The sequence below is a fragment of the Ochotona princeps genome, chromosome 30, assembly GCF_030435755.1.
Source record: "Ochotona princeps isolate mOchPri1 chromosome 30, mOchPri1.hap1, whole genome shotgun sequence".
NCBI lineage: Eukaryota > Metazoa > Chordata > Mammalia > Lagomorpha > Ochotonidae > Ochotona > Ochotona princeps.
In genome coordinates, this window is record NC_080861.1 from 12,956,038 (window position 1) to 12,969,953 (window position 13,916).

General features: G+C 42.1%; 1 protein-coding gene across 4 annotated transcripts in view; it reads right to left on the reverse strand.

Annotated features, from left to right (window-relative positions):
• The window catches only part of SLC4A7 (solute carrier family 4 member 7), a 78,286-nt gene that overhangs the window by 31,595 nt on the left and 32,775 nt on the right, over positions 1 to 13,916 (reverse strand). For 3 of the 4 annotated variants that reach the window (XM_004588281.4, XM_058657181.1, XM_058657182.1), the window contains exons 7-11: positions 7,996 to 8,114; positions 5,984 to 6,141; positions 4,561 to 4,648; positions 2,641 to 2,787; positions 836 to 942 (exon numbers count right to left, since the gene is read on the reverse strand). In XM_004588281.4, the coding sequence (XP_004588338.4) occupies positions 836 to 942; positions 2,641 to 2,787; positions 4,561 to 4,648; positions 5,984 to 6,141; positions 7,996 to 8,114 (619 nt within the window). Of the gene's footprint in view, positions 1 to 835; positions 943 to 2,640; positions 2,788 to 4,560; positions 4,649 to 5,983; positions 6,142 to 7,995; positions 8,115 to 13,525; positions 13,895 to 13,916 lie in introns of all 4 variants that reach the window. The other variant, XM_058657183.1, reaches the window with a different exon arrangement.

A 13,916-nucleotide genomic window follows, 5' to 3' on the forward strand; every position in this document is an offset into this window, starting at 1 on the left:
GAAATAAACCCTAAACATACACTGACATGTGAAACAGTTACCCTATCAAAAAACTGCTTACAGTTAAAAAATGAATAAATAGTAATAAAAAATCAGTCATTATTTAGAAATTGAACCTAGACTATCAAATCAGTAATTGGTTACTTGGCAGATGACTTATGGAAGTTACCAGGTAACTTATCAAGGAGTACTTGACTTCACAGTTACTAATTCTACCTCACTGCGAAGCTGGTAGATGTTGACCACTACAGGTAATAGGGAATTCACACTGTTGCCTAGGGACATCCTACTATCTATCCTACAAAGAGAGGATATATATCATGAAGCAATTGATTAATTGTGAATTTCAGTACTTTAAAATCCGCATGTAGCATATCAGTGACTAATTTTTCCTTTATAAAGCAACAGCCGCTAGCCAGGTCATCTAAATTGCCAACAGCGTGCCTGCACAAAATACCCTGATTTTAGAAAAGCAAAGACTACAGTATCAGTTGTCACATGCTTTCTTTCTAGTATGGAAACACCATTAACACTTCTCTACTTTTACAAAATATTGCTTTGCACGGCAGTGTTGGCAGCTGGCAATACTCAAGTTCTTTTCTAGAGATCATTAGCATGGTGTAACCAGGCATATACACCTAATCTGGCATTGGCTCAAATATGCCTTCTTCAAGAATCTGTTATACAGGCAATGGATATACTATACTATCCTATTTTCATTTTCAATTAAAGCTCAACCTATATTATTAAAATTGTTGTTGAATGCATGCAACTTTTATGTCTTTTTCATCAAATCCATCCCTAATCTCCAAAGGACAACAGTTATTGTACCCACCGTCCAGTCCTCTGCAGCTCGGGGCCAGCGTGGTGGGCGGCCTCCTTAGGAATCTCACCCGACGTGGGCGCAGATCCATTGGGAAACACGGGAATCTTTCTCTTTTCCTGAATATCACAAAAACAAAATTGGGTTTAGCGAAACAGGTACTACACGGGTGCCTAGACAAAATGCTTAATGTTAACCTCCTTTTAAATAAAAGGTACTTCAGAATAGAATCTAGCATTTGTTTCTATTAACATGCATCTATTTTAATTTCTATTGACTTGAGGCCTAGGCAATGGTTCAACTGACTAATCCTACACCTGCAAGCACCGGCATCCATACAGGTTTGTGTTCCAACTGCTCCACTCCCATTCATCTCTCTTCTTGTGACCTAGGAAAGCAAGAAAAGACAGCCCAAAGCCTAGGGACACTGCACCCACATGGAGGATGCACAAGTTTCTGGCTTGTAGCTTCAGATCAGCTCAGTTCTGGCCATTTAGGAACTGACCCAGCAGAGGGAAAATCTTTATCTCTGTAAATCTGCCTTTCCAATAAAAATAAATAAACCTTTTTAAAGATCTTATTTTTCTGAGAGACAAAGAGACACTCCCCACACGGCCACAGCACTGGGGCAGGCAGAAGCCAGGAGCCAAGAACTCAACCCAGATCTCCCATGAGGGCGCGGGGACTCCGATTCTGAAGGCATTCATTTGCAGAAAGCTGGAAACAAACGTGGAACAGGAGGACTCAGGCCCAGGCAGTCTAACATGGGATGCTGATGTCCCAAATGGCATCTTAGGCACTTAGATCAATGCTCACCCCCAGTTTCTGCTAATATTTTAAGCTTTTGATTAACTCTTCCAATTCAACTTCTGATATCAACATATAAATACACACCATTTCAAAATATCTACGAACATAAATGTGTTCAAATAAAGCATCTCCCTCAGAGAAAAATTTCCCTCACCAAAATCTTTAAAATTATTGTTGGGCTATTATATTTCTGTTACAAAGCCAGTAGGAGCTATTCCCAAGATACAGCTCCTTTCGCCCCTCACCCGAAGACAAAGACACAAGCCTTTCATTTGTCCAAGAAGTTGCTGGAGCTACAGGGGAAAAGGGAGAGGAAAGGAGACAGAAGGGGAAGAGAGGCCCGAAGAGATGTGTTACCCCAGGAGGGCCCTGGGCTCAAGGCTCCTACAGAGATTAATACCACCAATGTTTATGGAGCAGCAAGATTATAGATGCAAACTAAAAAAATCAAACGGTCACCCAACCCATTTCCATAAAGAAAACTGGGGCCGGTGCCATGGCACAGCAAATTAAGCCTCTGCCCGCAGCAGCAGCAGCATCCCACACGGGTGGCAGTTCTAGTCTCAGCTGCCCTACTTCTGATCCAACTTCCTGCTTAAGTGTCTGTGAAAGTGGAAAGAGACAGCTCCGAGGCCGTGGGTCCCTGGCTTTGGCCTGCCCCAGCTCAAGCCATCCCAGGCATCTGGGAAGTGAACCCGCAGAGCAAAGCTCTCCGTCTCTCCTCCTCCCTCTTTAACTCCAGCATTTCAGACAAAAAGAAATAAATAAACTTAAAAAAGAGGGACAGGGAGGCACAGGGGGCAGAACTCTGATAAAGAAGCCAAAGAAGTAACAGTCGCGCTCCCAGGTACTGAACAAAATCTAAGACACACAAACTGATAGCAAACGGTTACCAACAGAAGGTAGACATAACAAAGTGAGGGGAGGAGATGAGTGGAAAACTTGTCCGAGTATACTTTTTCGCTGTTTTGATTTTTGAGTTAAGAAAGGACAGGTCGGGGTCTTACCTGAGAAGGAACACTTTTGGGTGGCTCTATGCGAATGGAAGGGTCCCACTCTCCTGGGGGCAGGACAGTGACTTGATCTAAAAACTCATCAATTCCAGATAACAGGTCATTTCTATCTTTTGCTTTATAAGCTACATCATGGAAAATCTACAAGGAAAAAAAAAACTAGGATGTTAAAACTGAAACACAAAGCAAATCCACCTCACATGAAGCGAATAAAATTCATAATTTATTAACAAACCTCTTAGCCAAGGCAGGGTATTCCACCCACCTTGGAAAAGATCTGCGTAACCCATTTAGTATTATCAGATGAATTGCTAGCAACAGTTATGCTTTAAGACAAACTTTTTCTTTTTTAAAAGATTTATTGGGTCCAGTGCAGTAGCCTAGTGGCTAACAGGCCTCGCCTTACACGAGTCGGATCCAATTTGGGCACAGGTTCCAGAACCAGTGGCCCCACTTTCCCTCCAGCTCCCTGCTGCAGGCCTGGGAAAGCAGTCAAGGACAGCATAAAGCCTTGGGTTCCTGCACGCACGTGGAAGACCCAGAAGCGGCTCCTGTTCCTGGCTTCAGATCAGCTCAGCTCCGGCTGTTGCAGCCACTTGGGGAGTGAGGGAAGGAGACAGAGACAAAGATCCTCCGTCGGCCAGTACGCCCTCAAGTGGCCACAACGGCCAGGGTAAGCTGAACTCCAGCCAGGAGCCAGCAATTTCCCCTGGGCCCCTCACACTGGGCGTGGGACCCCAAGCGCCTGAGGTCATCCTTCACTGTCTTCCCAGGCCACACACACGGAGGTGGATGGGAAGTGGGGCAACCGGGACATGAACAGGTACCCACAGGGGATCCCAGCACACGCAAGGTGAGGACTTTAGACACTGTCACATTAGGTCCAAAACATTTTAATTTTTGATTTGGTATGGGAAGTACTCAGTAAATTCATTAAGAAATAAAATAACATTTTACTTCTATGACATAAACAGTGAAACAATTTTACTTAAATATGGATAGCACAATAGACAGGCAAAGTTCTTAACCACCTTTTGTTCCCCTAGAATAATGCGTAATTGTTTTCATCCATTATTTCTAGGATAACGAAACAATCAATTAAATAAATACATAATTGTAGGTAATGATCAACCCTCTGAGAAAATGAACACAAAGAATAGAAAAGAAACGGCCGTGGCAGAACAGCTGGCTAGGGCAAGCTACAAGAGGAAGATGAGTGGTACAGGGTGTAAGCCAAGTAACTGGCAGAGGCCAGCTCAGGGAGGACCTCCTGGGACAAAAATAAAGGGTTTACATTTGAAGTGAAATATACAATGGGAAGTCAAGAATCTATATATTCAAATGTGCATGCTATTGGCAATGTGAGGGTGGAAGACTAAGACTAAAAACAAAACAAACAAAAAACCAAAAATGGTCGCTGGGGTCGTCACTTAGAGGAGTTAAGAGTCCAAGCCAGAGAGAGTGGAGATGCTGTAAACATGACAACGGGCACAATGCGGAACACACTGACCAGCTCAAACCAGCACAGCCATGACTGGCTGGCTGAGACAGCACAGAGATGTTCCGTCTGGCTCAGACGCGTGGCTGCGTACACAGACATGTCTGACAAGCAACGGGCTCAACTTCCTCGCCCAAAGAGAAGCCAACGGAAGATATCTCTACTTCCCTGTCAGTCAGCCTCCCAAGTAAGTACACAAATCTTAAAAAAACAAAAAGAATATTAGAAAACATCCAATGATCCTGACAAAAAATGTCTCGGAAACCTTACCAAATAGTTGAAGGGTGTATGAGATTAAACAGTACAGACAGCAGGCACGATTATGTTACAATCCCTGTGAGAGATGGGAGAACTATGGCTCAATGCGTTACACGTTTCAATCACTCTGCTATAGTGGGACTTCAGTGTCTGATTACCTCATCCGTCATGAGCGTGGCTATCGACCTTCCAATTTCATGGTACTGTGGGGCTTTGCCTGCTGGACCCAACAACAAAAACAGAAACCTAAGGAAACAGGATAACAGACGGATTTAAAACACAGCACCACACACAAGTCCAGGCTAATATAGAAAAACACCCATTCGGATGTCAAACAAGCAAGCACTTGGGCCTTTCTTCCACCCCGGCCCACTCTGAGTACAGCAGATGGCTACACTGAGCAAACACTAGCTTCCCACCAAGTTAGCACTTCACATCTTCCTTGGAAGAAAACAGTAACTACGAAATCAAATGTTCCTCTTCTATATCCTTTTGGATTAGAGTAAGGAAACAAATCTGGACAGAAGGGATAAGAGGAAATTAGTAAGAAACGACTGTCAGTAAGCACTGAAAGCGAGGTCTGCCAAGTAAAACAGGTTAACAGTTGACACAAAGACCCACAATGCTTCAGATGTAAGTTCTGGACAAAAATCCAACGCTGTCAATAAAAAGATTTCAGCCTGCTGACTCAATCAATTCCTTTGGAAAAAAACAAGGAGATTCCATTTGCTACAGCAGATCTAACAACAAAATTCCTATTATTCTAATGACGGTGTGGAATTCTTCCTGAGTAATGCTTAGCATTACAGTAAAAATTAACATCCATACTTCTGTAAATTGGAACTGCTTAACGTGAGTTTGAGAATTTACAAATGAATTCCCGCTTTTTATAACACTGCAGCATCAGTGCAACTGAATAAACTAGAACCAGAAAGTACATTCCCATCAAGCTCCTATGAACTCTTTGTATTTTTTTATATCATAAAAATAGTATGAACAATAAGTTTCATTTGCAATTCAGCTTCTTTAGCTAACACCTAACGTACGGATTACTCTTACCATCATAGATGCTATCCCGGATTTAACTTTTACTTACAATGTAACATTCAACATAAGCTGTCAGTTCAAAACGCAGCATCTTGCCTAATTCAAAAGCAGTATTTGATTTCATGAACCCAGTGGGATATCACCTTCAGATTACAAATGAAATTTAAGAAAAAAATGAGTCAGGCTTGATCCTCTCCCCATAAAAACTAAATGGTCAAGGAAGGATTCAATTCCATTCGGGCGCAGCACCTGCACAGAGTATTAAGTCTTAGGCAATTAACTGGTTCTTACAACAAAGCTTTTAAAATACGAAATTTCTCAAAGTCACAGAGTATTTTTCAAAAGCATGGTAATTTTACTGCTGGGGGGAAAAAGACAACTCCTTCATGCTTTACTGCCTCAAACCTTTGACGTAATGACTGAACATCAGCAACGAAAGCGAGGTTTTATTACATAAAGCTACATGCTTGTTCTTGCACATTTAATGGATTGCAACTGTTGGCTTAGGAGCATGCTGAGGAAGCAGCTCTTCACCTGGTAGGAACAGGGACCTCGGTCAGCCCGGAGAGCAGCACGGCAGGAGCCAGTCTCACAAACGCAATGATGGGTCTTTCCAAGAAGTCCACCTCTCCCACCAGCACATTGGATGCCTCGGCTCCCGAAGGAATTTTCCTCATGAAATTCATGTCAACCTATTGATAAATATGTCAGTATTACAATCTGTATGATGTGTAAGACTACAGGGAAATGGAGCATTTGTTCATCAAGACAACTGAACAGATGCAATAGATATATAAATGCTAACATTTTCACAAAGAAAGTAGACAGATACAGAAAGGCAAGCAGAACGCATTCATCGAAACTACCATTTAACCACAAGTCTTCACTATTTCAGGTCTAAATCTGCAGACGTAAATTGGACAATATATATTTTTTTAATACAACAGCACTATTTATCAGAAACTAAAAGGACAGATATGAAATTCACAAGCTAACAACGGCTCATGAAATTATACACAGTGCTAAAAATATTTATCTCACAGATTTTTAAATAAGAGAAATTAATTAATGTCTTTGTATTTTATATATTCTGTGAAGTCCCTGTTTCAAAAAAGAAAAACTGGGAATTTCTGAGTATTTTCATTAAGTAGGGAGAAAAACCTGTATTTGAAATTAGGGTAAACAATCCTTAACGGTATAGATATTTGATAACGTTCTGATAATGAAATTGAGTTTGCTTGTGTATAATTCCAAGAAGGTTACAAACATGATTATCCAAGTATGTGAGCTTCTTTATATGCAGTTCCACACAAGTCACTCAACAATCACTGACAGGGCTAGCTATTAAAAATAAAACCAGCACTTACGGCGGGCCTCTTGAGTCCCACACCCAGTGTGCCACAACTACAGTGCCAGGAGGCAGACTCCTGCCCGCAGGAGACAAGGAGGGGTAGGGATAGGCCAAGTGAAAAAAAGTGAAACTGTGACAGAGGAACAAAAAAAAAAAACCAAGGGCAACTGCCGCCTCTAGACGACTTCTACAATGCAAAGCACACCCATCGATTCATTTCACGAGAATGTCAGCTTAGAAATGCCAGGATAAAGGATGCAACAGCATTCCTGCACAGCCCGCGCCCCCAGAGCCAAGCTTCTTCGGCATTTCAGAACGCCAACTCGGCAAAGCTGAGCCAATCATTTAAACGACTCGTAGATGCAGCTTTGTGGAACGCGAGCCCTAAGAAAGTCCAACCTTATCTGACATAATCTTACTTAATAAAAAAATCTAACACTAGATTTAAAAAAGAAAGTACTGAGCGCTCTATGGCCAACAAATACCCAAAAATTTCCACAGCTTCACAGAACCGATTTTTCACAAGAAGCTCTTAAAGCACACTTTAAATTCAGTCGCATTTGAAACTTAGCTTTCTTTTCTTCTGCCTCCTTTCTTTCTTTCCAAGCAGGTGGACGGTTGTTTTTTTTGTTTGTTTGCTTGCTTGCTTTTGGCCTATTCCAACTAGTCATCTTCCAGAACAACAACGAAAAAATACGGACAGATTTTCTAATTGCATGCTTCTACCCACCAAAGGGGAAGCAGACACTATCTCCTTAAAGCTCTGCACCAGGGGGCACTCGTTCTGGGAAAGCCATGACAGTCCCAAACAAGGCTGCGTCTAACGCTGCGACATCATTGTTAGAACCGACTTCTCTAAGGACAGCAGCCCCAGGACAAGCGACTGCAGCTCAGAAGCACTGAACTTCCAGGCCAGCTGTCTAGGTACACGTGCAGATAACATGCTGCTCACATAGTCTCTTGTTGTTATTGTTTTCTCTACAACTGGCAAATGTGCGAAATTCTTCAGGTACTCAGAGGCTAACTAACCTTCCTCATGTCTGATCTTAACATACACATCACAAGCAACACGTACAGCGCAGGAAGCATGGTCTACGGAAAGATTCTTTATAATTAATGCTAACAAAGCCACAGATCGCTAGTGCTTCCTTGAACAAGAACTGTGTTGAAAATCGTTACTTAACGACAGAATTACCTTGCTGAAGTCAACAGTACTATTTTCTCTGCTTCCTCCACCACCTCCGTTACCTTTCATTTCTCCACTCTTACTGCTGTCCAAGTTACCAGGCGCAGACTGGGGAGAGGCCAAAATACCTGTGTTTAAGAACAAACAAGTCCAAATTAGTAAGGACAAAATTCACTTCTGTAGCCTGACTCTGCTGACATCCTGAAAGTGACGGTTTACGATTTAAGCATAGGTGCCGTGCCAAGTGTTAGTACCACACTAGCAAAACTAGAAAAGGTAAGCAATAATTGAAGCTGTATTTTAAATATTTAAAATCACACAACTAGGATTTATGAAATCTGGTGGCCTTTTGCAAAAAACAAAAAGTGTGTTGGTGTGGGACCAGAAAAGACAGGAAGAGAGGCCGACTCCGAGCGTCACCACAAACGCTTCCGGCATGCACTTGAGCACATCAGGCATGCGCGTGACCCTCAGCGCCGCCCGGTGCCCGACCACACTCCCCTACAACATCTCCTAGGACACCCAAGTATGGTTCAGAAAACCTAAAAGCTGCACCAGCCAGGGTAAGCTGAGTTTCTCACAATCTTCAAAAACGTTTGTTTAAGAAGTTTCATTTGTTTTGTTTGGTAGCATTCAAGTCTGCTGTCATTATGCCTATGAAATATGACTTTGAAATATAGTAAACTTACAGCATCACTACATGGAGTAAGGATGTTATCATCCAAGAGCTGTGCTAAATGGAGCATACACTGTCACCTGCAAGGTGTGGAACAGACCCCTGCGACGCCTGTGATTAGCTTGCCTGGATTACCAGATTGTTCTTTGGACTAACATGATATGTACGCATGGGTCAGGCATTAATATGTTCATTTCAAGGGATATTCACTAGAGATACGCACAACAAAATAATCTAAAATACCAATTAGTATATTCAATTCCTTTACAAAAATTCACACTTCAACTATTTATCATTCAAGTACACCACACAGATCTCTATCATTAACTCCAAGAACATACACAAATTACAGCCTAAAACACTGACTATCATAGGGATAAATAAAAACAAACTTTTGTTTAAAAATGGGTATTTAAATCCAGAATTTAAAGCATATCAGAAACACTTCAAAATTCCTAGAGAATGTTTTCTGTGGAACATAGCATGTTGAAACTAATGAATTATTCAAAACAAGTCCTTTGCGTTTACTGCTCAACCTCAGTGACAGCTCTGTGACATTCATTATTCACTGTTCCATGCCCCTTCCACCCCCGAATCTCAGTCTGAAAAGCAAACAAGTACTTGCAATCTCTTATAGCCAGGAGCTCAATTTCTGGGAAAGGTAAGCAAGTCCAGAAAAAAAATGATTTCCTAAGACAACTCATTTTCCAGCATGGAAAAGTTATGAAGATTTTTCTTCTTTGACCTTTGTCCCTAAACTTCTAAAATAAGAGTCCTTTCCTTGCCCAAGGGATATAAAAGTTTTCCAGAGACTTCTACCAACTCTACACAAGAAAACCAGGAGAGACGCACTAAGGAGACTGTGGTAGCAACCATACCTGAGCATGACATGCTTTCAAATGCTTAATAACCTCTGGATGTGTCAGCCAGGAACCTGTAATACCGTTTCCCAGCTGCCAGAACTGTGAGAGCAATGGAATGAAAGGGCTTTATGGGAAAGTAGGAATATGGCAGGAGTGTGTAAAGAGGAAGCGGAACTCAATAAAGCTAGAAGACACACTCTGAAGTTACCTGGCTAACTTGGTCCCTTGGCTCCGCCCCTTTTTCAAAACTAGCATGTCAGATATGTGATACCAATTCCACCACTGTCCTTCCCACACTTAGTTATAAGACGAGTCTCTGCTTCTACATCAAATCCCTGGGACTCCAAATTAAAGGAGCAAATCACAAAGCTCACTATCATTAGCACAGAGTACACACAGCGATGGTATTTCTTTTAAGAAAAAAAAACTATATAATCAAAAAAATAATCAGATTAAAAAACCATACTCAGGGAGGCTGGTACTCTGGAATAGTTGCCTAAGCTCCAGCTGTGGCTCTGGCATCCCATATGGGCACCTGCTTGTGCCCCACCTGCTCCGCTCCCCATCCAGCTCCCTGCTAAAGGTAGCAGAGAAGGGATCAAGTCTTTTGGCCCTTGCAGCCATGAGGAAGACCCAGGAGAATCCCTTGGCTCCTAGATCCCGGATCAGCTCAGCTCTGGTCAGTGTGCGTTCAGGGAGTAAACCAGTGGACAGATTTCTCTGTAATTCTGCCTCTCGAATCAAATTTTTAAAAACAACATATCTATAGTATTTTCACATTTTGCTCTCCAACAGCAATAACAGACCCTTCTGTTGCTGAAAGTTTGAGAGCAAAAAGAGTACATGGGGCAGACGGGTGCAACTGGAAAGGTGGGATGACTTGTGATGGTCTAGAGCTAATGTCACTGGCACAAAGAAATGACATGCCCGTCACTCTGATCTGATGTTACTTACTGTATACGCACAGATAAGAACATGCAATCATTACTCATCAATTAAAAAGGGAAAGGGGTGGTGGAAGCCATGCTTTGGACCTCCAAGACCCACTCTACAGTGCCTTGTTTGAGTACAGGCTCAAACTGAATTCTGTTTCCTGCGAATGTGTACCCTCAGGAGGTATTAAGGGATGACTCAAATACTTGGCTTCCTCCCCACCCATGGGGTACTTGCAGATCCAGCACGCGGCTTCTGCTTCAGCCTGGCCAATTCCTGGCTACTGTGGGCATCCTGGGGACAAGCCAGCAGAGAGCTGATCTGCTGATTAACCGCATTACACACACACACACACTCCAGGTGAGGGAAAAGGACATTGTATGTACCTTAATTCTCAACTGCTCCTTTTATTCACTTAGCATGCCCTGCTTAACAGGCCAGGAACCTATGTATCTCTTCTTAGACAAAATATATAATTCTTCATCTTTTTAAACAGTAGCGGAAATGTTAGCCTCTGATCAATCAATCATACAGAAAAAAAGTAATTTCAAAATCAATTCTATTCACAAAGTGAATTCTTACTAGTTCTTCGTTATTTTCCCATCGTTTCTTCTTTTTAAAAGATTTTTTAAATTTTTTTAATTGGAAAATCAGATATACAGAGAGGAGGAGAGACAGAGGAAGATCTTCTGTATGCTGACTCCACTCCCCAAGCGGCCACAATGGTCTGAGCTGAGCCAGTCCATAAGCCACAGCCAGGAGCCCCTTCTGGATCTCCCATGTGGGCCGCCAGGACATGAACCTATACCCATACTGTACCCATATTGGATCCCGGCGCTTACAACACCAGCATCTCAAACGCTACGTCAACGTGCCAAACCCTCTTTTTTAAAATAATGAACTCATTTTATTTCTTATTAGTTCTTTCCAATTAAGACACAAGTCCTGATTATTTCCTAGCAATAAAATCTAGCATATGCTTCCCCTTTTATGTTTAATTATCATAAAGCTTTCTTTCTTTTTTTTGTTCATAAACTTATAAAATTCCCAGTGGAAATACAGCACCATTGATGATGTTTACTTAAATAGATATAAGTGTTACCTCTCTATCGTGGTCATTCACAACATGATTTTAGACTCTCTAAATCTGTCTCATTTGATAAATGAGAAAAGATACTTGGAAAGCACTTATAACCGTTTCTGAAACACATCGCTACAATCTTGGTAATTTTGATCCTTGCTCTACCTAAGATAGTAACAATCTGATCCTAAAGCTTCCATTTGCACCTGCCACAATATCTGTTGCAACAGCAACAACCCTGGACTGTGTTGGTATGTTTGGGTTCATTCAGTGCAGGAGAACCCTGCTTTCACAGAGCAGCAAAGACAGACAGCCACATACTAACTGTGTGAATCTCGTAAGTAGTTCTGAGTTTCTACAAATGAGTTTGGCTATTGAATGTACACAGACTGATATACACACTAAATAGCATTAATTAATATCTCAGCCGTTACAGAAGTATTAGGCACTGGTATTCTGAAAAGTGAAAAATACTTATATGAGGAAAAGCATTATTAAGTATTTATATATGTTACACTGATGATTAACTGAAACATGTGTTTAAAAAAAAGTCAATTTGGTAGAAAATGTATCTATTAAATACAAACGTACATATGACAAAGGCCAATGCTGTGGCCCAGCCCATGAAGCCACCACTGGCGATGCTGGTATCTCACACCAGAGCACTGATTCAAGTCCCAGCTATTCTGTTTCCAATTCAGCTCCCTGCTAATGCCCCCTAGGAAAACACTGTATGATGGCTCGGGCTTTCAGTCTACCCCAGCCTGGCTCTCAGAGGACCTTGGGACCTGAACCGGAAACTCCTTTTCTGTCCTTGCCTTTTCTCAGTTTCTCTGCCTTTCAAATAAACAAAGAAGCGAATAAACAATAAGTCATATATATACACACACTCAGCCAATGTAAAAGAATCCAAATTATAATGATTAATACACAAGATGAGTTACAAAACTTGCACACATTATGAAATGATATTTCTACTTTACATACTAAAATACAACCTAGCCATAACAACAGGAAATGGGGCCAACTCTGTGGTGTGCTGGGTAAAGCTGCCACCTAAAGGTGATGCCTAAAGGTGATGGCTAAAGCATCAGGATTTGTGCGTAGATTCAAATCCCAGCTTCTGCACGTCCCAACCAGCTCCCTGCTAATGTGCCTGGCAAAGCAACAGGAAACGCATGTGGGAGAAGCAGCAGGAGCTCCTGGCTCCTGTCCTTTGACTTGGCCAGCTCTGGCAACTGCAGCCATTTGGAGAGTGAACCAGTATACGGAAAAGCTCTCTATCTCTCCTTCCTCTTCTCTTTGCAACTCTGTCTCTTAAATTAAAAAAAAAAAAACAAAAAAAAAACACCTTTACAAAGAAATAAAGATCAGGCAGGGCCTCTGTTTCCAAACTAAGGAAAATCTGGATAAAGGCTAGATATTGCATAATAGGTGTCTAAAGTACATTCCAAAATATAACATTAGTCTTGAAATAATGATTCTGCACAGTCATTACAGAATCTTAATGTTCTCAGAGATAAAAATGAGATTCTATTTTTCTTAGAAAGGCTAAAATGTAATACAAACCTCGAAGAAAAGTCTCAGATGGATAAAGTGCAAATAGCCTCATTACACCTAAGTATAAGATAATATTCATTCACCTGAGCGAAATGCAAGAAAAGCCACTGTTCCAAAAATTAATAATAAATCATGGCAAATTAAAATGTTCATTTTAACAAAGCACATTTTTCTGAACCAAATGTCTTGACCCCTAAAATCTCAATGAACATTTTCAAAGGACTTCTAATCTATGTAGCCCTCTAAATTTTTAATAACTCCATTCTTTTCTACAATATAAGGGGGGGGGGAAGAATACATGCAAAAGTCAAAACAAATGAAAAGCATGATCTACGGAGGCTGCTTAGGTTATGTGCTGATAGGCATTCCCAGTGCGAGTGATCCAGAGGCAGGAAGCGCCACACATGGGAGATTTGGGATAGTTGCCTGGAGTTAAGCCAACATTTTCCTCTTGCTTCTGCTCCTGGCCTGTCGACACTTCTAAGTCTTCCTCGGGCGGATGGATTACTACTGTGGGAATACCATCACTGGCAGGTGTGACCAGCAGTTGCGGGGCCTGCGGCTGACTCTGCTGGGAACTTCCGGCGGCCGGGCGGCTGGTGCCAGGGCTGGAAGGAGGACTGCTGGGAGGGGTGGGCCCTGGGGTGGTACACCTCGAGCCCGCCGGGGTTCCAGCTCTCGAAGAAGGAAGGAGGTGACTGAGAAGAAGAGACAAGGGCGATTCTCCTCTCAGTGAAAGGTTTGAGGCGGAGAGACCTGTTCGCAAAGAGTGGCGGGAGGCGGAGAGGCCTTCCCCTGAGACAAACACAAAGAAGGG